General features: G+C 42.9%; 1 protein-coding gene across 3 annotated transcripts in view; it reads right to left on the reverse strand.

The window, feature by feature from the left end:
• edil3a (EGF-like repeats and discoidin I-like domains 3a) overlaps window positions 1-27,018 on the reverse strand; it is a 96,713-nt gene that overhangs the window by 36,040 nt on the left and 33,655 nt on the right. For all 3 annotated transcript variants that reach the window (XM_076015139.1, XM_076015136.1, XM_076015137.1), the window contains 2 exons: window positions 25,245-25,373; window positions 4,867-4,980 (listed from right to left, as the gene is read on the reverse strand). In XM_076015139.1, the coding sequence (XP_075871254.1) occupies window positions 4,867-4,980; window positions 25,245-25,373 (243 nt within the window). The remainder of the gene's footprint in view (window positions 1-4,866; window positions 4,981-25,244; window positions 25,374-27,018) is intronic.

The raw sequence follows: 27,018 nt of genomic DNA on the forward strand, positions 1-27,018 counted from the left end.
ATCGTCTTCTGAGGCCCGAGAGTAAACTTTCTGCAACTTTTCTCTCGCTTCTCTGGCCTCTGCCGCTGCCCTCCTCTCTGAGGAGACCTCCTAGTCCCTGCTCACTGCCGGGGCCTCGCCCAGATGTTTGAATCTGAATCACTGCACAAACTTCTTCCCCTCCCAAGTTTGCTTGTTATCCCATCTACAGTCCCTCCCTGAGTTTAGTCCATTGACTGTATGTGAACATTATGAAGATGTGAAGTTTAGAAAAAGGAGACCGATGGGGAGGGTCAATAAAATTTGTGTTCTACTTTGGCCAGCAGGAACAGCCAAACATGGTTGCAAAAAGACTAAAAATGACTTGCTGTCAATATGTAAAGTAGAAACTGGTTCAAATGTTTGGTTGGTCTAAATCGCTAGTCCAAAACCTTAATATATTAAGTAAATAGACCCAAATGTCAATATGTCCTATTTGGTCGAACCTTCATGTAAAAAATGGCAAAAAGTTGTGGGAGTGGCTACAGTTGAGAAGACAAGTGTGGTCAGCTGAGCAGCAGGTGGGCAAGCATTTAGCCACACACTGCACTCAAACTCCAATGATTGCTCACTTCTGGTACCACCCACACATCTAAATATGGAATCATCCAGTTTCAAAACCAACCAGAAACTAGAGATCATGAAAACCATGAAACCAATATCTAGGCTTTAGAATGGGTGTTCGCAAACCAATGGGTGACCTCACGATGACTGCGCCCATCTTTATATACAGTCAGTGGTTCAGTCTAGATCCTGTCAGTGTAAACTCTGTCCTTGTCCTTCCTGGGTTCTGAGCTCCAGCCTTCACTGTGAAGAGGAGGCGTTGTGCGACTGGTGCTTCTTGTCCACCTATGTCTCTGTCTGATATCCTGTGTTAAATCTATGATCATGGTTGACTATTTGTGTCAACGAGCAATAATATACATCAACAGATACAGTCCATATGTACAGATATATGGGTATACGACAACAATGCTCAAATAGCTCCACGTTCAGTTCCAGCAGTGGGACATAGTTAACCAAATCTAAATTAAATGACACAGGCTAAAGGTTTCATCTAAATTTGACCTTGATCCATTGAACCTTCACTATTGCACCGTGAATTCTTGCTATAAACATTGTGACAAGAATTGTTTCAAAGCTGCAACCTTTTTCACCTTGTCACGCCGCTGGGCCGCTCTTAACGAGTGGCCTCCGTATCAACAGTCTGAGCTGCAGGTCTCCTCCCCATCCTCCTTCCGCCTCCCCAACCCGCTGGGCCGCGGCCTGCTGACCCGTGAAGTGTACGCACCCCCCCCCCCCCCCCCCCCCCCACTGAGGCGCACATCACTTACAGTGCCGCCATTGTGATGAGACATGTGAATCCATCTGGCACGGGCCCCTACCAGCCGTATAAACAAATTATAGCCCCACTGGAGGTGATGCTAGCACACCAATATCAATGAGCGTGTGGGGGAGAGAAGGAATGAGATAACAAAATAATGAACATACAGAAGAGACACCGGGGTCGAGATCCCACAGGTGACCAAATAAATTGCAGCACACCTACGTGGAACACATGCTGGTGAATGACTGTGATAGTAAGGGTACTTAATATATATGTGCGTGTGTATAAATACATACATACATACATAAATACATGGGTACATGCATACATGAATACACGCATACATTCATGTAAATGTTCATTAAATTAAAGTTTTTTTTTTTGTTGGTTGTTTGGTTACAGCACTCCTCACAGCACTGCTCGTTATGTATATGTCAACCTATGTAAAATGTGTAAGAAAGCACCAACAAAAAAGAGCATCTGGTAAGAATAACAGCAAGTCAACAAGGCAAAATAAAAAAAATTATATGTCTAGCACCAAAAGAAACAACGTGTGGGGGATCTCCAAAGGGTGTTGGAATATTAAACCAGTAGTCTTATGTAACCAGAAATTCTCCCTTCAAATTAAATAATGTCACAATCTCAGAGATTGTGACCAAATTCTATATAAATATAAAAAAATGAATCTGAACTGGAAGAGCAATCACAGTGAGACAATATCTCGGCAGCGCAAGCTTGACTTGATGGGCTGTGAAAATGTAGTCATTTGCAACCACTGTTTCAAACTATGTGAGAAAGTTAAAAAGGGAAGTGGAGAAGATAAACAAAAAACGAAAAGCACTTGAAGTTGACGAGAACACCGCAAAAGATATTTCAGCTTGCTACAGTTTAATTGGTCCAGGCCTGCTGGGCTAAATTTGTGACGCTGGTAATTTTTAGAATAAAATCGGCACACTCAAAATGACTTGGCTTCTCTACGACTATGGCCTTGAGGCAATGTCTCTCACACAGTCATCAAGTTTCATCTGTGGAAGATGTTTAACCAACTACTTAGCCTGTAAATGTGTCTGGCTGCATGTGTTTCTCCCTGGGCAACAACAAAACTGCCCCAGTGGGAAGATTAAGGTTGCTTGCACTAAGTGTTGCTGTGCTCTCATTTACTTCTTGTGCACAAATTGCATTCTCACTTTTTCTTCCATCCTTCCACTTTGTTATCACTGGGTGCTGGATATGATAATATAAATATAATTTCAAAAATTCTTGTTTATTATCATCTTATAATTACAACTTTAAATTATCATTTAATGTATTAATTTAGAAGCAGCGCAGTCAGAACTGGGTTAATTGCTTGAGCCGGGCCTTTTCTGTGTGCTGTTTGCGTCTTCCTTCTGTTACTTTGGCTTCCTCCTATCAAAACATTGGGAACCCTAAACTGGCCATGGGTGTGAGGAGGAATGTGAAAAGTTCTTTGTATTTCTATGTGGCCCTGCGAAAAACTGACGATTTGTCCAGGGTGTAACCCGCCTTGGCCTGAAGACAGCTGGGATTGGCTCCAGCAGCCCCCGACACTGAGTGCAGGAGAGGCGATAATAGAAACTGGATGGATGGATATTTGTTTTGGCTTATCTGTCACAGAAATTCAATAACGTCTATCACTATGCTGGAACACACAACTTTTTTTTTGTATAAAAAAAATAAGTTGAAGAAAGTAGGAGAAAGTTTTACTCATGTTTTGTTCATAAAAAACACATTTTCTGTAAGTTGTTGCACTTGACATAAATTTATCATAGCAACCACCAAACGGAAAAAGGGTAGGGGTGGGGTTAGAGTTTAGAGTATGTTAAGACTATGTTTAATGGACTGTCTTATGAAGCATATGGTCATGAACGTTCTGCTGCACAAACCTTACAGGATTCTACATGAGAAGTTCAGGATGAGGCTAGCAAACAACATCAAATTATAATACAGAAAAAAAAAAACAAACATGTAATATTTATCATTAGAACTACATTTCCCCAACAGTTTCATGTGGAATTCTCAGCATGTATAACAGCGAGCAGTTTTCCCACTTGAGCATTGAATATATTTCATAAAACATGTCATATAAAGTGTGTTTTTAAGTATGTCTAGAAAATGCACAACAGCAAAAGACATCATTTTTCTTTTTGGTGCCAAACTTGCCCACACACAGCGTGGGCTGAATAGACAAGTTAAAGCAACAGACAAGTACCGAACAGAGATGGGATTTTTCTAGTTCGTATTCTACTATTCTACTCTAACAACAGATTTTTAGGATATGACTCTAAACCAAACAATTATTTCACTTTTTTTTTGTAGTAATAATCACAACCCTTTTAAAACAGATTTTGACAGTTGCATTGTTGGTTGTCATGATGGGACAGTGAATATTAATTAATTATGATTAATGCAAGGCATCCTATTTGCAGTTTTCCAGCAACTAGACTCTACCATTACATTTAATCCACAACACACCATTTGATCTGTCATACATCACTCCTATTTCATTAATTAGAAGCAATCATTATAATAACGGCTCGAACGAACCCCTAAGGCTGAGCAAAATGAATGGGAGTTCAATATGTTACATAAATATTGAATTGGGTTGGAAAAATTGAAGTCATTCCCAAATGGGGGAGCCAAGCATATGTTCTTGTGGCCTTGGCGACTAGTGATTTACAATGGGCCCTTTGCCTGCTGTTATTCAGCCCTGGTAACAACTTCAGCAACTTTCAAATGTCCCTCCATGAAGCAGACTCGGTCAAAAATGTCTCGTCTGTCGCATCACAGCTGTTTCACGCTTGAGAGAATTGGATTAATCCATCGGGGAGCAGCAGGGATCTGACTATGAGGATCCCAACATGTTTGCTCACAAGGCAAGTCTGCGCTTTATGTTTTAACAATGGCCAACAATAACCAGATCCAACCATAGTTGAATGTTTAATTATTATTGTGGAAATCATTATTGCTTGTTTGTTTGTTTGTGTTGGCCTGTCTCTGGGTAAAAACAACTAAATCTTATGAAATGTGACTACGGTAGATTAGTAAATCAATAGCATCTGGCTCTAGGGTGATGCATTAATTAAAAAAACAGGCACGATTCAATGAATCAATCCAGGTGAAATCACCTTCAAGCTGTAAATCAGATGAAAAAACGGATATATTTATCTGAGATCAATATTGAAATTACTGCAATAACAATTACCAATATTAAAAGTAATTGTTGTAAGTATTACAAATGATTTGCAATGGATCCAATATGAAAAAAAACAACAACCTTCAGTGATGATTCCAAAGTCTTTGCATGAACGTTTTATCATGTGGAGCCAAAAAAAAAAGATGTAAGAAAACCATTTCACAAGAGAAAATTAGATGCAATGCAGCGTAGATGCGTCTGAACAAGCGCCCTACTCCATTACCTCTCCTTTGGACTGCTGTCTGCGCACAAAGCGGGCGTATAACTCAAGGAAAAAAAAGAGTAGAAGAAGAAGACGAGCACTTACTGTACTGGCAGTTCCTTCCCATGTACTCCCCTGGGCACTCGCACGAGTAGTTGGCAACCAGATCCGTGCAAATGCCCCCATTCTTACACGGGTCCCTTTCACATTCATTAATATCTGCAGGAGGCAAGAAATGCAACAAAAGGTGCATTAGTTCATTTGGAGGAGCTATGTAGGCAATTAGAAGGCTGGCGTCTTCATTACAATGCGGTGGCAGCCGGCATATATTGAATTTCCTCGGCCTTGCTGATTCTATCTGCCTATGAACGCTCTCATGGACACGGCGCCAGCTTGAAGCTAATAAATTACACCGCACCTTGGGACACCACAACACAAGACCAAGTTGTTAAATGTGAGGAACAATTGACACGTAAGGTAATTTCTTAGCAAAACAATGAATCCTTCTTAGAATTCTTTTTTTATTTTTTTATTTTTTTATTTTAAGTGTTGTTTTTTGTTTTGCTTTCTTGGGAGGATGGCCTCTCTGTTGTGTAAAGAATTGGTTCTGTTGGACAAAAATCAAACATCAATATTCACGAGCTGAGCAGAGGAATATCGGAATATTTTGTACCTCATTTAAGAAAAGCTAGTTTCAACCAGCCAGTATAAGGAGTGTTTGTTTCTTTATCTCCCTTTATACTGCAGCAGAACTGTAGACCTGAAGCCAAAGTTGTAAATTGTCATGCTGGCACGGAGGCTTCTGAATCCTTAACACTGTCAACTGTGCTTCTCTCCTTTTTTTTTTTTTTTTTTTTTTTTTGTTCTTATAACAGTTTGTTTGATTCAAATCCATCTGACTTATGTCAACAACTGAGATTACGCTGAGCAAACGAGGCTCGTTACATCAGGAGAGCATACATGCCGACAGTGACCTCTGCTGAGATTATTTTTTCTCCTTCAAGCAAAGTTCCTTGTCAAGTGTTTTTTGAGACGTTAACAGATTCACAGCAACACCCGGTTGTAAAGTGTACAGTCTGTTCCATGGTAGACACAGTTCCGGGGAACGGGGGAAATCTTTTTGAACAACACAGAACAAATTTTCTGTGGTTTCAAAGTTGCCTCGGACGGCTACACAATGTTTCAAAATTCAAGCTGCGCCCCAGAATGAATAAGAGGTGCATTTTGGCTTCATAAATATGTAACCAGGTTTGAGATTTGGAGCACTTAAGAGAGCGAAACATGATTAAAGTGAGTCTGTCACGGTGCTCTCTCTGAGATTGGATCTCTCATAATAGTCCTTTGGGAAAATTTGTAATCATAATACACACAGTGGATTCTTTTTTCTTTTTTTTTTTCATTTTCTTTTATTTCCTGAGAAGTCTTGTGCTTTTGGAGAAACGCGTAGCCGTGGACCTCGCACATCATTTTTACTGTGACTTAAAAATGCCATGTCTTACATTTGCACCGGTGCAGAAAAGTAAATAACATAAAATGGAATAAGCCAGATGGTGAGGAGAGAGCCAGACTGCCAGAACATGAGAAACTTAAAGTACAATATGTTGTTTGAATCATCCGACGACCCTCCAGAGACACACAAGACAACAGTACTTGGGAGAAAACATATTTGATGAAATTGAACCGTAAACGCGCAACACAAGATGATAAAACAGTTGGGGGGAGGTGGGCGGTCGTATTTGTCCGGCTGGATGTATGGATATTACTTGGCAGGGACTTTCAGAAAGATATCACGTTATTTCCCAACGTGGGAACGAGCGAGATGAGACCTGCAAAAGTGGAGGTGGAGTCTTAGATTTTCTTCACTGGATCACAGAGAGAGTCGGCAATTCGTTGCTGTGGTCGTCATAAATGGATGGGTCGGTGAAAGGTCAAATGCACAACGGGTCAAACAACCAATGACATGGGTGTATGATGTCTTGAGGAGTTCTGCAAATGCCTCGGAAGACTCACTGCATTAAAATGAGCCACAACACACAGAAGGACGCAAACTGCACGTTTAACGCAACACGGTACTAATTGCAAAACACAGAGGAGAGCAACCCTCATTGTCCTTGTGTGACTCCAACACAAATTCAAAACTGGGCATGTTCACAAGAAGGTCGATGATAAAAAAAAAAAAAAATCCAAATTATTAATTTTTTAACAAAAACACCTAATCCATGTTTTGTCCCCCTCTTATCTACATGACTGGCAGCATACAAGGTAAAGAAAAGTTTAACCTGTCTACTATGAGAGAAAATAGGAATACGAATGCCTACCAGCAGTGAGGGGCAAAAAAAAAAAAAAGCCAGACTTCAGAGGGAAAATCTGTGCAATCCAGTTGATGTGAAAGGTTACATTCTTTGTTGACTTCCTGTGATGCTCTCCTCCCTTTATCCCCCTTATCAGCAATTAGCTGTAGCGTTAGTGAGCTCCAGTCTGGGAACAACCTGGCAACCTTCACCGCCGACAACACATTATGAGCGCATGAATGAACAAATCAGTGCTTAGAAACAGTGTAACTGTAGGAGGTGACTGCTATCAAGACCATTGGGTCATAATAATAATAATAATAATAATAATAATAATAATACTTCTTGAGGAAAAAAAATGCAGTCAGTGTCTCTAATCCCAGAGTGCCACCGACTGAACCGCAGCCGCAGCACCAACAATAATAAAAACACCACTGACACACTTCCCCCGCTGAGTAATTTGCACTGGGAATATTCGGTGTTTGCTAATTGCCTTGGCGGAGTGCTCAAATTGAAACGCGATTTTATAGCCACTTGTGAACGCCGCCACGTAATGAATTTGCCGTGATTAGCAGCATGTTGATCCATTTGTGAGGAAACCCAGGAGTGTCGGCGGGAATATGTTGACACCAACGGCAACGGGAATCTTCACAGCCGTTTGCGTCTAGGGCCAGTGGGGGCGTGGCCAAATCCTGGCTCCACCCAGTCAAAGCCTGCAGTTGATTTCAAAGTTGATAATCGACGCCGGCGTAAGATCACACGGCTGCTCCGGAGACCTTGGGTGGCGCCAGCCGACCAGCCCCCGAGCGCAACATTTCACAGGCAACCCGTCCTACCGTCCCGTCCCCTTTTTAAGAGGGGCAACAGGCCCCTGGGAGACCAACGGCAGAGAATTACTTGAAAGCGGGTCTAGTGGCAGCAAATCAGGCGGGAGCGGAGCGGCCACCTCGGGGAATGCAGTTAATCCAGCCGATCAAAAGTGGAGGACGGAGGTGAGGAGGAGTTGTGAGGACGCGAGGGACCGAAAGCGTGAAGGAAAGTGTTCATTTTAATTGCTTCGCTCTCGCGAGCAAACTTTATTTTAGATAAAATCTTAAAGTTAAGCTTAAAAAAGATAGTGAATAAATAAATAAATAGAGGTAATTGATGTCTTTAGTTTAATGGAACTGAAGCTGCATTGGCTCGTGGCGATTTAATAAGCCGGTATGAGTAAAGATTTCCACAGTGAATGGAGACAATGAAACCACAAAGCATACAATTTAATGCAATAAAACACACAGGCTCTCCAATAATACGACTTTAATGAAGCTTATAATCTTTAGTTTGTGTTGAACCTGTGCCAGGACGGTGCCGATTCAACTGCAAGCGTGCTCAGCATCGCAATGAGCTGTAGGCCTCGCGCTACTTTGATGTTGGCATTGCACTTGGCTTGCAGAAACAATGCAGCTTCACTTCTGCGCTTCGAGAGTATGTACTCTGTCCGCCTCTGCGATTGAACAATCTATTAGACAACATTGAAATTATGATAATCCCTTTGCACAATCACTTTCCTCCCCTCACACTGTCATTTTGATGAGAATCACAAATGAGTGATGCTGTGCAGTGTGCACCAAACATGCATTTTCTTTTGTCTTGTGTGTTGTCGTTCCAAGGAGGGTGGCACTGGATTTACGCCAAAGTTTACCCCGACTGCAGCAACTGCACTGGCTGTCGTCAAACTGTCACAACCCATGCACACGTTTCTTTTCTACATCCGATATCAAATGTTAGAGAGTTTTCTGTTATTCTAAGACGTGATATTTGCCACGGCTTCTGAGGGACCCTCTCCCTCAGGTTTTGGTATACAGTCTAACCCATGCTAACAGTATGCTAACCCACATGACTCTTTATGTATGTTATGTGACCTGAAAAGTACGACTCTCTGAATAATTTGTTCAATTTCAAGGTAAGGAAGGAGAAAGAAAGCATGTTTGATGCAGTGCAGCATCACCTCACTCAGAAGAAGGCCTTTGCATTGCTTCTGCATACTGTCTCCCTGAAGCCCGAGGCTGCACTCGTGTGCGTCTGGATGAGACTCGAGGGAGGATGGTTTCTGACGAGCCCGTGGCGAGAAAAAGGCTGCCCACACAAACAGCCTCCCCAAGCCAACGCTCTGAACTCTCAAATCCATCGCCTCTATTTCTCTCTGCTTCAGAGTCTAATGCCGCTCTCATCCTTCCCCTGGAACGCCCGGGCTCCTCTGTTCCTCTCTAAATAGTGTTTCAGTCGGGATATGATGAAAGCGATGGATAGCCCCGCGTGTCAGGGGCTCTCTGCGGCTGGTGGAGAGCGCTAAATTGGACACGTTTTGCCCAGACAGCAAGAAAAAAGGCCCGCGTTGGTCACCTGAGCCCTGTGCCTGACTGACCTGTGCGCCTCCTCCACCTGATCTTCCCCTTAAAGAGAGCCCGGTGAGTTTCCCCCCGCGCGGTGTCCGATTCAGCGCAAAGTGGGCTTGTCGGGGAAAAAACATCGTCGAGGGACAGAAAATGATGAAATATCTTGAAAGGCGTCCAGTTTTTGTTTTTCCCTCGTTCCCAGGGTCCACATTAAAAAGTAACTTTCATTTATGTCCAAATTGGATGAGCTTGTTAAATTACATCGAGGCTGCGTTTCCATCTCACGTCCCTTCCCGTTTTCATTTCAAAACTTTTTTGGGCAACTCTTCAGAAGCAAAGCTCAACACCAGACTGTCTGTTGACTGCAAGTGACATCCATGATAATTCCAAGCTGTTGGAAACGTCCAAGTTGATTGGAAAGGAGATAAATATTGGCTGCCAAACAATCACTGCATGTGCACTTTTCCCATGCGGACATGTTGTACAACAAACAAAAGGCTTACGGAACAATCTTCGAAACCCACCCACGCTGCGACACACGCTGGGCAGCCAAGGCTCACATGTCATGTTGCGGCAATTTCAAGCGGCTGTGACAATTTAATTAAAAGTAAAAAGCACGTGACTTTAACATCTGCTTTTTTTTGCGAATTTCCAATTAGTACCAGAGTTCGACAAAGGCAGCGGCACACTTTCTTTGGATGAACCAGCCAGCTCAAAGAAAGCACTCGACAATGATGATGCCGTTTTCAGACATCATCTCTGACTCATCATATTATTGGCTTTTGTTAAGAAGCTCTCTGCTTCAAGGTTTGTCCTCATAAAAGTGAATGTGCCGTGTGCTCTGCAGTCTGCAGACGAGAGGAATGGCTGGGCAAGCAAGAGAGCTGCGAAAACAGGATATTACTCAGCAACGACTTTGTTGTGAACACCGAGACAGGCGCAGTGTTTTTGAGTGGCGGCGGGCATTAAACCAAATTCTTGAAAAGCTAACTAGAGTAGATGGAGTAGAAACAAGCCTGTGCTGCCCTTTTGCTAATGTAGAAAGGTTTGAACACGTGTCCGGTCACCTTCTGTTTCAAGACCACTTCTGTCAAGCCTGCGTGACTGTTCGGAGTCGACCTTTTCGAGGCAGATGAGGTGGAATTGTGACCTCATGCCGTCAGCTCCCTTGAAAGCTTATCATTGTCTCGTCGAGGACCAAAAAACACGATTTAATGCAAGATAATTCCTGGATTTAAACCACCAATGCTTTACTGTTCAAGAAAAAAAAAAAAAAAAAAGCATTAACCACTCACACTGATGGAAGAAATTCCCACTATAATCCTCAAACACTTGTAAAGCCCCAATAATGATTCAGCAAAATGAAAAAACAAAACAAAAAAACATCCCAGCAGCATTCTTCACTAAATTACAATTAGATAGCTTCTAAAACTGCGTGACAGCCTTGTTTTTGCTCTGCCAACATCATCAAAGAGACAACCGTAGCAATGTAGCATTTCAAGAATCAGCGAATTATGTCTGATCCCTTGGCAAATTTCAACTTGTCTCATCAGTTTTTATGTCAAGCAGGCAGCTGACACTCACACTCGCTCCTCTTAAGCCTCCTGACCTCCCGTTGCCCTCCCCATCAACACCAGAAGCAGCGTGTTCGACCCCTGTGGTCCGTGATCGACAGGGATGAAGTGAACAACCGCTTGTTTATGCCCGCCACACAATTAACCCCTGACCCCCGGCACGCGCACTCCTGAAAACAATCTGTCGTCATTTACTTGTTTATCGTGAGATGTGGTGAGAGCTTCTTGTGGGACAAGCTGTTGCTGGTGTTTGATGAACGGTGAATATGCTGATTATTCTGAATTTTAATATTCCTAATTAAGCAAACATTCAAATGAAATATTTGAACATTTTGAATTTCATCTCATCTCATCTCATCTTCCGTTACCTCTCCTCCTGCGCTCAGGCTCGCTGGGGCTGCTGGAGCCTGTCGCAGTAGTCTTACAATATTAAATGACACATGACACATTTTTAAAACACATTTTAGATTCCTAAAAAAAGAACTTGCAAATGTAATGATTGAGACATTAAACCATTTAAAATGATATATGGTGGTAGAAGCTGGCGTTTCTTTAACTAAGTGATTGACTGACTTATTGATTTATTGATTATATATTGGTGGGGCTACTTTGCTAATTACACTGGTGGGGCTTAACAGAAGTCAAAACTTCAATCAGAATAGATAAATATAATAAAACAGTAAAACTGGCCTCCCAGCACTTATTAGTAATTCACATTAGACTACCGTCACATTATTGTGTTGACTGGCACGCGCACACACACGCACACACACACACACACAAGTGTCCCGCTTCACATCAACGGCCCTCTCAAAATGACAAGTAGAGAGTGGTTTTCACGTGTCTCAGGACAGTCATAATCTCACTTTCATTAGCCAGCAACAAACATTTCTAAAAAATTACAGCTCCAACTTGGTCCTTTCAGTTTGTGATGATGGGAGTTGTCGTGGAGCTGAGACGGAAACCAACAGAAACCAAGCCATGCCCCACGTCCGCCAGTACCAACGAGTGAAGAGAGAAGACTGAAGAACAGTGGAGGTGGTAGTGAATTGCTTTAACGAATGCAGAGGGGGTAAACACTGCAAAAACTTCATTCAATAAAAGTAAAAATTGAAATTATATGGAAGAAAAAGCCTAGTTAGAATACACTAGTTTTATACACTAATGCTGAACAACCAATAAAGATGTATTTAACAACCATCCAGACAAACTTTGCACAGCTCAGTCTCAGCGTTTGATATATATGTATTTTCTATTAGTATTCATGTCCTATCATTTTCTCTGAACAGCGGTTTCACTTTCAGTCAATTTTGGCCTAATCTCATTGTCTACTTACGTTCATTTGAACAACGCGGGCGGTTTGAAATTGCTCGGTTTATCATTCAGAAATTTGGCTCGTAAAAAAAAAAGTCCCCTCTCTTAATACACAACCATTCAACTTCAAATTTCACATTAGACTCTCTTTTAAAACACATCCATCAATCGTTTGATAGCGAAAGTCCTTCTAATACCTGAAGGGTTGTCATTTTTGAGTAAATTATTTAATTGTCAGATTATTCACATTTCACTTTTGAAAGTCAAGTAGTGTGGTTTCTGTTTTCAACAATGCTAAATTTTTGTTAGCCAACATGTTTGGTTTCACTAGCTAGAGCTTAAGATTTGCAGTGTAAATCACACGTAATGCAATATGTTAAAAAAAAAAAAACAACAACAACAAAAACAATATAAGTTATGGAAATGAAATATCCCTTTAAACATCAGTGTTATGGACAAAGGGCAAGCGAGAGGTGGCTAGGGGGAAGAAGACCAGAAAGAGGAGCTACTTTGTTGTGAACAATGTCTGCTGATAAAAAGGAGGTGATTTGCACAGTAGTGGCTAATGGCAGCAAATGCGATCCAATAATTCGGGTCGAAAAACATAAACGTTCACTCGATCACCGGCCCGGCTGAATCCCTCCCAAACTGCGGCTGCGTACAAAGTTCTCCACCTGACAATATGAGCGATGAGAACGACGCCTCAGAGTATTCGAAGAGGACGCTGTGTGCTTTCCTACACACATCTGTCCTAGAGATACAATCCTTCCGCTTCCGTATCCACCGCCCCCTGCTATTATTATGTCAGGTCTGATACAAAAAAGAGTTTGAATAGTAAAAGTAAAAGATAAAAAAAAAAAAAAAAGCCATAAGAAGAGCAGTGCAGGCACATCCCTGGTGGAGAGACGGGGGTGGGGTGGGGTGGGGGGGTTGTCTCAGAGCGCTTCCCACTACTGTCTTACCGCATGCAGCTCATCACGTCACGTCTCGTCTCATCTCATCTCCGCTGCTGGCACGTGTGCGCTCGTTAAAGCGTACACTGTTGATGTAAAATTCATGCGTACACATGCTGTGCATACAGCGCCTGTGCGTCACATATGAGCTTCATATTTGAAATGATCGAAATCCAGTCTCGGGAGTTCCAGACTGCATTTTCAAGAAGCGCTGACGGCACGCGGCCGACCATCCTTGGGTGTCTGCTTTGACAGGTCCTGCTGCAGTGAGATGTGTTTCGTCCGCAGTGAACAAGGCCAAAGACAAGCCCCGTCTCTCTGAATCGAGTCAGAGATTGAAGACGGAACGGAAGTGCCTGTCTCCGCTGTCAATCTGCCCTGTCAGTCGCGGCCATGCCGCAGTAATGCCACTGAAGTGACAATCACCACAACAGACAGGACCGACGGAGCCACGGCGCAGGTTGAGGGCTACATCTCATATCTCCAAGTCTCCTTGGCTTTTTTTTTTCCCCTTCTTCTTCTTCTTCTTCTTCTTCTTCTTCTTCTTCTTCTTCTTCTTCTTCATCTTCCCCTCTTCTCGCCTGCAATGCTACTCCTCCGCCTTGGTCATACCCATCAAGGATCAGCACGCGCATTGATTTATGTTATTGATCTCCTCCCCAGAAATGACTGAAATACCATCTTGTATGAAGGTTAGCTTTCACAGTCGGGTATGATGTTGGTCTTAAGGGATATGATCATGCACGAGGCGATGAATTCAGGATTAAGAATAGTGTCTTCCAAGGACTGGTTTTCTCAAGTGGGATTAGCCCCGGCGAGAACGTATTCTCAGCAGCACTCCGGAAGCCAATGAAAAGGTTCTCCGGGACCGCTTGCGGAAGGTGGCAAAAACACTCACCGTTATAAAGGCACGCGGACCAGGGGGGCTCCTTGGAAACTGGAGTGTGCAGAGTTTGGAGAGACAGTCAGAGTGGTGCTCAGGGGGGAAGCTTTAAGTGTCATTTTAAGCTTATAGACGCGGCTTCCGCAGCAGGTGAATGTGAGGCGAATACTGATTTGTGCTGGGACAGGATTCAAGAGCTCTAAAAGCCACTGTTGATTCTTTAAAAAAATAAAAAAATAAAAAAATAAATAAAAAATAGACATCTAACACCATCTGTTACCGTAGATGGTAATAGGCGCACATTTGGAAGCAAAGGCAGATTAAGAAATTGTAATCAACAAACACACAAACAAACAAAAATATGATCGTCATGTATCATGCCTGGACGTATCTGCGCATTGCTTAGTCCACTCATTTGGCAAATATCTCTTCTGTTCATGATGGACAGTCAAAACCACCTGCAGGAATCCCATCCAAACATGGAATGGTTGCGCTCACACTATTCAAAAGAGATGGACTTTGGTGCCGAGCGTCAACGTTCTCAATAACAAAAGGTTACACAACTGCGATCATTTAAATACAAAGGATGCAGCAGCAGCCGGGGGCTGGAGATGCACAGCGCAGCCACCTCTGTCTTTCTAGCCTCATTCAAACACTCAAGGGTCTCTTCAGTGCCAGGGTTTTGGTTTCAACTGAAAACACATACATTCTACATACTGAATATCCTATAATATTTCTGCCACTATTGTGGACCAACCACAATGTCAGAGCCATACCACTTAAATTTATTTGCTCATCAGTTGACGGAAACGGCAACAGATTAACAAAATATACTCTCAGCCTGCCTTGAAACGTTATACTACAGCTATGAAATGATTTAAAATTAACTACTCTGAGGGAATGAATCTCATCTTGACCTAATGTCCTAGATCTCATCCATGAAAAAGAATTTTGATAAGGGTCAGACCCTGAATGGCTTATGCAGAGTTTAATATTGATAGAGCCGCAAGTTTAGGACACTTCAGCACTTTTAAAGAGTGCAATTTCACACTGATTTTTTATAAATTCATTTTGTTGCTGACCCGCTCTCTGAACTACCCTTTTCTGCTGTGAATAATGAACCCATAAACGCCTGGGCCCAAACAACAACCACCAGTCACTGTTTTTCTCTCTCAATTTGCAATGACGATTTTTTTTTTACAATTTCAGCATTTCTTCCCTCCTTTTCTGTTGGTCTGTCAGGATTCTGCGTTTCTAAACCTGCCCGTCATCAACACCTTGATGGCTCCATCGCAGTGAATAAATACAGACATAATAAAACCGTGCAGATATTTACGTGGCCCCAAACTGAACATCCTCACTTTACACAGCTCGGCCAAGTCACACTGAACCTTTAGGACTTTTTTAGTTTGGACACTGCGGGGGGACGGCCATAAGGCACGGGTCGGACTTGAGTCCAGCATTTTCCAGCCACCTGGGATTCAGAGCAGCATCTCTATTTATGCCCTGGCCATCAGCCAACAGGACATCCTGACTGCAGAGGCTACAAGGTGGCAGCTCAAGTGTCTGAGAGGCCCCCATGCAATTAAGCCCTGGTAACGGCCTGCTGCCTCACACTCCTCCACACAGGGATCTAACCAGGTGAGGGGGAGCTTAGTCAATAAAAACAAGGAGGGTAAACATAAAGAAAGTAAATTCAATTTTAGAACAAGATTTTTTTTTTCTCATGCCATTAAATCACAACTATCTTTCATTGGATGCGCAACAAATTCTGAACTCTCCTTTAAATGTAAAAATATACTGTATTTGGCTGAAATCTGGCCTCCCCTGAAGCGCTTGTACAGATTTACATCTCTCAAAAGCACTGCCCTTTTGCTCGAAGACTCTCTGTTTATCCGAAGAGTGCACTTCAAACCACCACTCTGACTGGAAGGAGTGGGGGCAGTGGGGGAGACTCACTCACCCAGTTCAAACAGAAAAATACCATCTTTACAAAAGAAAAAAGCCATCTTCTTGAAAGGAAGTATGTCTCGGTTGCAAACTTTATTTGGCATGATATGTACAGCCTCATATCATATGGATCTGATGTGTTTCGTTGAATTGTGACCAATGGAAATATAGTCAGAACTAACAAGCGAGGGTACATGACTTGCTAATGTTGTCTGGTGCCAGTCTGAGTTACATGTCAAACACTAGCACACTTTTTTGTTCTAGTATAAACAAGATTTTTATACAACATCCTGCCATCCATCCGTTTTTCCATCACCGCCTCCAGTGCAGAGTTGCAGTGCAGGGGCTTATTCCAGTCGTCTCGGGGTGAAAGTGAGGTCACACTCGGGACAAGGCACCAGTTTATTGCAGGGCCGGCACTGACAGATAAACAACCAGGAGCTTGTTGCTTAGCCTCAAGTGTCACGCATGTCTTTGGACTGAAGGAGGAAGCTGAAGCAGGAGAACATGCGAACTGCACGTACTCCTCTTTGACTGCAACGACTGCATCATTGTGCTCTTACACAAGGAATTGGAAATTATACTTACTCGTGCTGAAAAGATGAAATTAATCTGTTCAAGTAGAAAAAGGTTTAGAAGTTCTAATAAAGTAAATAACTATTACAATTATCCAATTGAAATCCATCCCAAACACAGCTTGTTTGCCCAGTGCAATGCCAAAAATGCCCTCTGACGGCTGCCAGGCAGGGCTGGTGTGGAGTCACAGAGATGTGGCAGGTTGCCTTGAGAAAGCGGATGCTCTCAAAATGACACTGTTGTGCAAGTGTGTCTAGTGCGGGCACCCTTCATCTGAACACAAAGCAGCTCAAAGACTCACTGATGGATCCGGCTCTCTGTGTCCCACAGTGTTTCCTGAGAAACTGCATAATAACTTGCTGCAAGCTTTTTACATTGAAAGAACAAAATATATGAAATAAGGGGTGGATGTCCCTGTGAGTGGCTGTGGTGATTTTAGCTCCTGGTTTCAAGAGTTATTAGTAAACCTGGCCAGCCCACGGAGGCCTTGCATGAGTTGTCAGTGTAGAACATCTACATTCTGCGTCTGGATGAATGCAGCCAGTTGATGGCTTTAGAGCATGCCCTTATTTCACTTCTCTGAGAGACGAGGCTCATCCGCTTGCTTGTTATCCTCGACGAGGTCCTGACCTGGTTTGCTGCTTGTCATCCTGTCTGACGCCAGCATGTAAATCCTCACCTTTGGCGAAGGCTGGCAGTTTGCAGGGAGTGTTTTTTCCCCTTTCCCTGGCAGATGACAGACAGTATGTATGATGGCATGCTGGCATGCGGTTTACCAACGGTCAACAGATTGCCCTGTGGTGTGTGTGGGCGGCCCTGGACGATGTACACAAGCATATTTTTAGGAGATACAGAAGATTACAGATGTAGCCAAAAATCGGATTATCTCCAGGGTCATGTAACGCATCATATGTGCTTTAAAAAATTATGTGGACAAGTGTGTTAAGTCCACTTAAACGACAAAAGTTCACATCTGACACAACCTGTCACTGCGATCGGCCCCAAGCACATTTGTGCAATTACAAGGCAGCTCAGCCAGCGTCTTCTCTTGCCAGACCCGCCAGGTGGATGGATTGTTTTGGCAAAGGACAAGCGTTTCTCCACTGCATGCGTCACAGGATAATTGTGTTTGTAATCAGGACACGTGTACGGCAGCTACATTTGGGCAGAAATCGGGCTTCACTGCTGGGCTGGGCAGGAAAACACACCTCGGGGCTCGTTCCAACAACTGGGCAGTGAAATAGATGCTAACAGGACAACTTGTGCCACAATTCTATGATGATGTTGGTGACAGTGATGATGACGATGATGACTGTAATTATGATAATGGTGATTGTTGCTGTTATTATTATTAGTAGTAGTAGCAGTAATAGTAGTAGTAGCAGTAGTTAGGGTTGTGACTTGATCTTGATCTCAACATTTTAATTGTGACCTGTGGGGGCGCTAATTGTCTGTCTTGGCCAGAAAAGACTCTTTTGCACAGGTACAGGAGCCTGTATGGACAAAGTTGTTGACAGAATAGTACTTTGCATACAGTTTATTTTTGTTGAACAAGTGGTAGTAGTCGTCGTCGTCGTCGCGATAATAGTAGTAGTAGCGGTATCATTTTGATGATAATTAACAATGAACATAGTAATCTTAAAAAAGTTTCCATTTTTTAAAGTCAAAAGAACAAAAAAGAATAATTCAGAATGTATGAAAAATGAAAAGGGGCATCATGACACAAGATAGTGAAAGCCAAAACATGAAGATGTGCTCTGCTCTTTCTCTTCGAGTGACACAAATGTGCAGCGGTTAGATCAAAGAGCAAAACATTTCGCTCAGCTAAATTGACAGGATCTTCGTCTTAGTTGTATTTACAACCTCTCTTTTTGAACTCCAGACGCGGCGGCGACTCAGTGAAGCGGCCCGGCCAATCGTGGGCCATGCTCTCACACTGCAAGACTCCAGCCCGTTACTTTGGCGCCTGTCCCTCCAGGATTCCTTCGCACACGGCTCGTAAACGCAACCGCCAGGCCACAGTTTGCAGCAATGGGCAGGCTACAAGCTTGTGAATCCAGTGTTTACAAGGTGTCCTTCACACAGCTCCACATCACACTAATGGAGCAGCAGGAAGAGCCTTGAGGCTGCCAGTGTTCACAATAGTTCTGAGGACACACTTCAGGTTGGCGGGGGCACATTTTTAGATCCATGATTCAATAAAGACCTTGGGAAACTCCGGCAGGAGTGACTCACAAGAAAATATGTAGAGATGTGGAGTACCGTTCAGCAAATATCACGGGGTAAAGGCCATGTTTTCAGTAACACCAATATGATATCAACGGTTTCTAAAGTTATGTTCGCTAATTTATGTACGAAAGTAAAACTGGCGTGTCGACGCGTATCACTTGAGTAAAACTTTCAGTGCGTTGTCACCCCAAGGCTGTCGAGATGAAGCCGATTTTTTCTTGCAAGAACACACCACAGGCTCCATGACTAAACTGTTGCCCCTGTTTGTTTTTTTTTTTAATAGGTTAAGCTTTCTGTAGGAACAAAGTATCTGTTTAGCCTGTTTACCATGGAAAAGTTTTTCTTTGACAAACTTTCTCCCCCCCGACACCCTTATAGCTCTACTTAAATCAATCTTAATCCATTTAGCTAAATCTGCCCCAAAACGTAATTTACTTAAACTAGGAAAGCAAATTGCCCCTGAACAATATTTAGCTGCACTTCTTATTCCATGACAGGAAGGGTTTTTTTTTCTTCGTTCTAACTGAAATTAAGACGTTTCCATATGATTTCTGTTGATACTGCAAAGCTGGTGGATTGATCAGAACTGGAACTCATTGCAAACAAGAGGAAAGTGCTCGTATATACTTAAGACGTCTTGGTCTTCGATTCCGGGCCTGGGACCTTTCTGTGTGGAGTTTGCATGTTCTCCCTGTGTCTGCGTGGGTTCTCTCCGGGTTCTCCGGCTTCCTCCCACACTCCAAAAACATGCATGTGAGGTCAATTAAACACTCTAAATTGTCCGTAGGTGTGCATGTGAGTGTGAATGGTTGTTTGTCTCGATGTGGCCCTGCGATGAACTGGCAACTTGTCCAGGGTGTCACCCTGCCTTCGCCCTAAGACAGCTGGGATAGGCTCCAGCAGACCCTCGTGACCCTGAGCTCGGGACTAAGCGGGTATGGAAAATGAATGAATGTATGAACAATCACTCTCCTAGTTAATTATTTATTTTCATTAATGGGCTGTTTCCTTTATATGTTTTAGGGATATCTATAGGGATCATCTTCATTTTCCAATCCAAATTGGAATAAAGTAGAACCTTTAAAATTCAAAAAAACAACAGCAATTTCCTCGCCTAGTGACATTATCTGTGCAGCCTCACGACTGCACTGAAATAAACTACTGCTGAAACCCTGGCGTGACGGAAGATAAAACCCACGAGCCCACCGATCCGTCTCCACTTCCACCCACTGCCCTCTCTATGGCGTTCTCCATGGGAGGACTCGGAGGTTGGCTGTCAGCCTCGCTCCCCCTCCTCCCTCCCTGCTCTCTTTGGGGAGGCAGTGACAGGTTTGAGGAGGGGAGAAGTTATATTTTTGCCACGGTCGGTGCAGGTAATCACGCCGAGGGATACCAGTCAGGGAATTGGTGGGTGTTAATAGTGGAATAGAAAAGGTTGCTGAGGCAAACTGCTTGCCTCTGCTGTGCGCCACGCTAATACACCTGTTCCAGTCAAGTGTGCGGGGCTGAGATTCATGTTGCCTTGGGTTTTTGTCTTTGCTATATTTCATTCTTAAGCAGTAAATTGAGCAAACAGGGGCTACTGTCTTCACAAATAAGTCAGGTCTACAGTTCCCTTCCTTGAGAATAAAAAAAATATATCCATGTGTGTATATGTGTGTCTGCGTGCGTACGTGCGTGCATGCATGCATGCGTGCCTCTCAGATCACTTATTCAGTTCCCAAAGCAGTGGGAATGAGTACAGAGCAAGACCGGGAGAAGCCTTTTCTCACCGAGATGATAAAAAGCAGTCTTTGACACATGAATTGACTAACGGGAACTGTTTCCCTTTGCTTTACATCATGCCTTGGCTATAAACACAGAGTGGTTATACCATGGCAACAAGCAAGGAAGGCAGCAGGGCTAATACAGCATGATGGCAACTGTCAATACGTGAACTGATACAGGGCAGCATTCGAAAACACACACGCACAAACGCGTGCGCACACACCTTCACATATCCTGCATTTAGCTTCAATCAATCGGCCCTGCTGGTCTGTACAGAAAGACGGCGAAGGGCAGGTATTGATCAAAAAGCATGATGGAAGATGGTCCAAAGACTCAGAGGAGGGAGGAAAGTGTGAACCTCAGGCACCTTTGCCGTCAAGCAGCAGCTTCATATCTTTCCAAATTCTGTATATTGAGTACAACCAGCATAAACACGCACAGTTTAACCTGTCTGCCAAAACAGAGGGAAATAAGTCAGCGCTGGAGGCCTCGTAGAGTGAAAAGTTACAAACAGATTTTTTTCCAAAAATCTAGCCTGCCAACAGTCTAAAATATGACCAAGTGCAACTAAGCCAGCAATAAAAGCTCCTCGTAACAAGCTGCTCATCGAAACATCAACGATCCAATAAAAATCCCGACTAAACTTCATTTGTCCTTGATAGACCGAGACAGCGCATGGCGAGATGATCTGCAACCATGATGAGTGAGGCAATCCGTCCAAATCTGCACAGTGTGACAGTTCATTACAATGTTTGGCTACTTGCCCAAGAACAAGGCTCCTGTTCTCTCAGGGATGAGACACTGCGCTATCAGGGAGATGAATGACTCGGTGATTATAATGGATCTAATAATAAAAGCAGTGACACTAAGCTAAAGTTAATTTGGGTTTTGTCAATGGGCGCCGAGGACATGAGCAAAACCTTCAAAACTGGATTCCAGGCAAGTTTATATTGCTTCAGGAGCGCTGAAGCAATATAATAATATTTGAGACTAAAATATTTTTCACGTGTCAGAAAAAGAGAGAGGCCGACACCTTCTGTAGGGATTATCGCAGTTGACCTCTCTATATGACAGAATCTCATGTGACAGAGTGACAGAATTCATTTGAATGGCAGTTGCTACCTCACACCTAGCGCAACTAAGACTGTCTGACATTATTCTGCATGGTGAAAACATAACGTCACAACCGACCTACTGTTATATGCTATATATGCACTAAAAGGGACACTTCACTCACAACTGAAATCTCACCAATTTACTACTCATCGACATCAACAGAGGCTCTGGAGACATTTATTCAACCGCATTACCATTCTTGAGTTCCGCAGAGGTAAAGTATCCCACACCACGCAACTGTATCGTTCTCAAGGAGACCAATGTGACAATGTGCCTCAAGGAAAAACAATGATAACACACGTTTAGCTCAATTAAAATGACCAGTAATAAAACAACGAGTGGCGTGTTTCTGTGCAGTGATCAGTTAGTGGTTTGATGTACATGGTTACCTTCAAGAAGCCTCGGCAAAGAAAACCAGCAAAACAATAGAAAGAGCATTTCTGGAACTACACTACCGCCAGGTTGTCAGTTAGTTTAGCCAAGAAGAACCCGCAAGCCACCGGTTTATTAAAACGGATAAAAATAAAAATGTGAGATCGAGGTGACTTCAACCTTTGACTGTGATCAGTGTGTTCTAACAAACCTTCTCAAATAAAAGACATCCCTGAAGCGCTTACAGGAAGTAAACATACAGAGGCCAGAAAAAAAACGATGATAAAATCATCAACATGAAATCCCAACACAAACAAAACTTTCTACCACAGAAGCCTGAAGAAGTTTTCAAACAAGCGGCTAAGGTACGAACCCAAGCACCCGTGACTCCAAAATCAGTTCCTTTGTTGAGTGTGAACAAAAGGGGTCTCCCAGATGATTCATGTGTCTGTGGACGGTGGTTGTTGCCATCTCAAGATAAAGAATAAACCGGCATTGTAATGAAGTGGACTCCGGGGTTGAGTTCTGCAGAGGTCCTGCAAACTGCAAACCTGAGCAAGTGTTCTTCTGCCTTCTTCCACCTTCTTTTTCTTGTTCATTGGAAGTTTGTAAGTCAACTGAGTGCACAAACATACCGGCTGCACTGCACTGTGTACGCAAACAGGCATGCTCATGCACGCAGATACTAATGTGAAACCTGACCAGCTGGGGAGAGGAGAGTGGGGCGGAACTGGGCCCGTGGACGATACAAAACAATCTCGCCTAATGTGGAAACACCCCTTAAATAGCTTGTACTTATCCAAGCTGTCCATGTGGGACATCATTTCTGGCCATGCTTCATAAAACCGGTGTGACAGGCAGGATATTTAGTGCATGTATTTAGGATAACGTTCAAAGGTGTGAAATTGGATTTGGCTCAGGCGGAGGGAGGAGATTGGAAGAGCAACAGTAAAAAGACAGGGCTCGCCTATACATACGGTGCATCCATATAATAAACGGTGCATACAAAGCCATACACTAATCCAGGCAAATACTGCTTTTAAACTCTGGATTATTGCAGATATCGCTTGAGCCAAGGGGTAATCCTCACAAACCTGAATTCAACTTAAATAAAGGAATCATCTGCAAACATTGCAGCCTGAGAGAGGCTTTAACTGATGCAATGCTTGGCAGTGACTGGTGTGACTACTTTTCATGCTCGCTTCGACTTGCATCAGTGCTAAAGAGGGGTAAATATTTATTTATCTACAAGACAATGAGTTATTTATACAGACAATGTCATCGTTTAGTTTGTCTTTGTGTGCCTACTTCTACTACTACTGGATCAGGTGAACAGCGCAGACAGCTTGCTTATTATTTGATATTAGTGACTTAAAAATAAAGTTCCACCTCAACCCTATACACGCTCTTTCAACTTCAAACTTTACAAACCTCAATTATAAAACACAAATGTGCGTCACTTGATAAACAAAGTCCTTCTATCACCTCCATCATTATAAAGTTTGAAGTTATTTAATTGTCCTTATATTTGAAATCCTTCTTTTTATAGCGTGAATGGATGTATTAGTATTGTGTCTGGTTTCAGCAAGTCAAACGTGTTAAAAACATTATCCAAAAATGAAATGCCCCTCAGGCATCAGGGTAACGGTTCGAGTTAGTCATTAGAAACTCACACCAAACCACAAAGCAAGTTAAGCTGTTATTTCCAAGCAGATAGTTATTTACCTGCCTTTAGCAATTCAATGAATTGCAATGAATCATCCAGATATCAGATAGTGATTATTAACGTCTTCACGCGCAAGAGAGTCTCTCCGTTTTTTTTTTTTGTTTTTTTTTCCTCTCCAGCGCTCATTCCCATTCAGCTGAAATTAACATGAGCCAAATTGGCAGTAATTAATGTTCATTGAGTGTGTATAGAATCAGTTTCTCACCAGCCTCAGGGCTTAATAGTAAACAATAACTGAGTTATGACATGAATGCCAGTCCATTGTTCACAATTCTGCTGCAAAGAAAAACAAAGGCAAAACGCGGCTGCGGTGGCTCGCTGTTTACTTTTGGGCTTCTTTGTACGCTTTCATTAAACAGGGAAGAAAAAAAACTGCAATGAAAAGCAATGAAAACAACACACATGCTCTTTGTGATTGTCCCCAGAGTTACCTCTGCAGTTCTGCCTTCATGTGACCTTGGGGTGAGCGAGGCATGGTTGTAAGAGGGATGTATGCGATTTACACCTCATTCCTTGTCTTTCACAGTGTCAGTCTCTCAGAGTCTTTCAAATCTATAATGACGCATCGCATGAGGCAGAGACACCACAATGAACTCCACCTATTCTTTGCAGCAGCTGTATACACAGTTGATGCAACATTGTGCTCTTGCGAACACAGACCAACCATGTTGCATGCTGTGCACAAGTGCTTGGATTGAAGAAAAATTCATTACGATTTTCTAAAAACCCCATAGACATTCTATACCGAACAGTTATTGGGCTAATAATGCCGACTATGGAAGCAAGATTTGCGCATCCAGCATGCTTTGCATTTTGCCGCATTGGCAAAGTTTGGATTTTTCCAGAAAGGTGCCAATGTTACGAGGTCCCTCCTCGGTTCACCCCGTCCTCCGCCTTAAGGCATCAAAGGACTGAGAGTTCAGAGAGTCTGCTCAAGGACTGCGCTCAGGTGGAGAACAATGCTGCTGCTCTGTCGTATGCTGCTATCTCACCAGCAGCAAAAAAGCCCCGGCCCTCGCTCTAACCTTTATTAAGAGCTTACTCCACAAAAGAGAGCAGGTTCAGCATTTCTTTTCTCTTCTCCAACTCACCCAACTACAATTTTTGCTGAACGTGTTCTTCGGCCAGAAAATTACTCCCTGTCAGCCTCTCAACACTAATTTGCCAATCAAGGTCACTGTTTGTATTAAAGAACATTTCAGATAAGGGCTATGACTCACACACTTTACAAATTATCGACTCTGTTTTCCAAAACCCTGCACACCCTTAGATTCGTCCACGTGTTTGTGGAAAATGACCGTCTTTAACAAAATGTTTCATGACACAAGGGTGACATGAATGAAACAAGACTTACTGTGTTGGCAGTGGATCCCGCTGAAGCCTGGTGGACACTTGCAGATGTAACCTATGAAGGTGTCCCCTCTGAAAGATTCACTGATCTCACATGCCCCTCTGTTGTGGCAGGGGTTTGGATGGCAGGGACCTGCAGGGAAAAGGAGGGGACCAAAAAGTGAGGAGTTTGAACTTTAATAGGCTGCGTCCCTTTAGTTTTCAATCAACTACACAGATGAGTGGGCAATGCCGTTGAGGTACCAAAGCCATTATCGGTGAGTATTAGGCACAAGTCAAAAACAAGATTTTGACTGTAGCATTAACAATGTCATAATAATAATAATAATAATAATAATAATAATAATAATAATAATAATAATAATGGTGGTAGATTTTATTTACATTAATTAAATGATCTCAAAGTGCTTTCCAGTGGATAACAGCATTAAAAAGCATTGAAAATTAAAAACAACTAGGTCTAAGACACAATTATCGGAAAGCGTGAACGACAACATAGTGACAGTCAGTGGCAAAAGAAAACACAACGCAGACCTTTGCATAGTTTATTGCGGAGGCCAAACAGGAAGCACGCACAGCGCGTTTGTTTGCTTTAGCAAAGGCTAATCCATAAATTGCACAGAGTCAGATCTCACGAGACGGCATTAAACTGTTTGGCATCAAAAGGGGGAGGCTGTCATGAGAGCAGAGAGAGGCGGCCTTTCAGGGACCGCTGCAGGTCTCGGTGGTGCGGATGGCAGCCCAAGACAGCGTCAAGGCACCATCGAGAGACAGACAGCGAGAGAGGAAAAAAATCATCTAGTACGTCCCCTCCAGGACGGCAACACATCATCCTCACAGCACCGAGAGGGAGGCGCGGGCTGGCTGCAAGGCACAGCGCTATCACCTGCGCGCTCAGAGGAGCATGTGCAACAGTGAGTGCACACGTCGCACAGACCGCCGCGCACACGCGCACACTCGTGTGCGATGAGTGCACAAAGCAGAGAGAATCGCTTAAGCTGATGTGGGAGGAGCGGAATGGCTGGAGTTAGAGACAGAAGTGTTATGACACCACCCAACAAGGGGCCAAAACACAAGAAGGCCAAGGTTAGAAGTTCTATTTGATTTTATTTTGATCATGATGTTACGCAGGACCGAAAATGAACCTCATTAAATGACAGATGAATATTTTAGCTTAAAGCAGCAACAATTTTTAACCACTACAATTATTACTATTTAATTGCATTTTTCAGTGTTTGACCTTTTTCTTGTTAATTTGCTTCCATGAATGAACTCGATTAATAAAGCTATATAGATGTATATGTGTTCCAATATAACACTCAGTGTACAGTATTGTTGAAGTTTGTTGTTTCTGAATCAAAAACAATTTAATTAGTCTGAAACCTCTAATTTCAAGTCAAGGGGGTCAAAAAGTTCTGTTTTAGTGCAACAAAGCTGCAGTGGTGCAGGAATCAGAATGACTAAGCTTTTTTGTTGTTTTTTTTTTGTCCACTGATGTCATTATCATAGTGTTGCTTTGTTTGTAAATGCAGACAGAGATCAAACATAGCTAACAGGGATTTGTTGGCTTATGCACCAAGCAACATCTCCTAAGATGTTAAACTCCTAAACTGAAAATCGAAGACATTTGCTCTGGGGTCTGTGCAGAAGAGTCTCTGATAAAGCTATCTCTAATTTGCCGGGGTGAGATTTTGCCCAAGAACATTTGTATTTGTCCTTGTCTGCTTTGTGTGTGTCTGTGTGTTTGTGTGTGTATGGCCGACCAATCTATAACTGTT

Source organism: Nelusetta ayraudi, unplaced genomic scaffold (assembly GCF_046127955.1).
Source record: "Nelusetta ayraudi isolate G7.1 ecotype Tasmania unplaced genomic scaffold, CSIRO-AGI_Nayr_v1 ptg000181l, whole genome shotgun sequence".
In the NCBI taxonomy this organism is placed as follows: domain Eukaryota; kingdom Metazoa; phylum Chordata; class Actinopteri; order Tetraodontiformes; family Monacanthidae; genus Nelusetta; species Nelusetta ayraudi.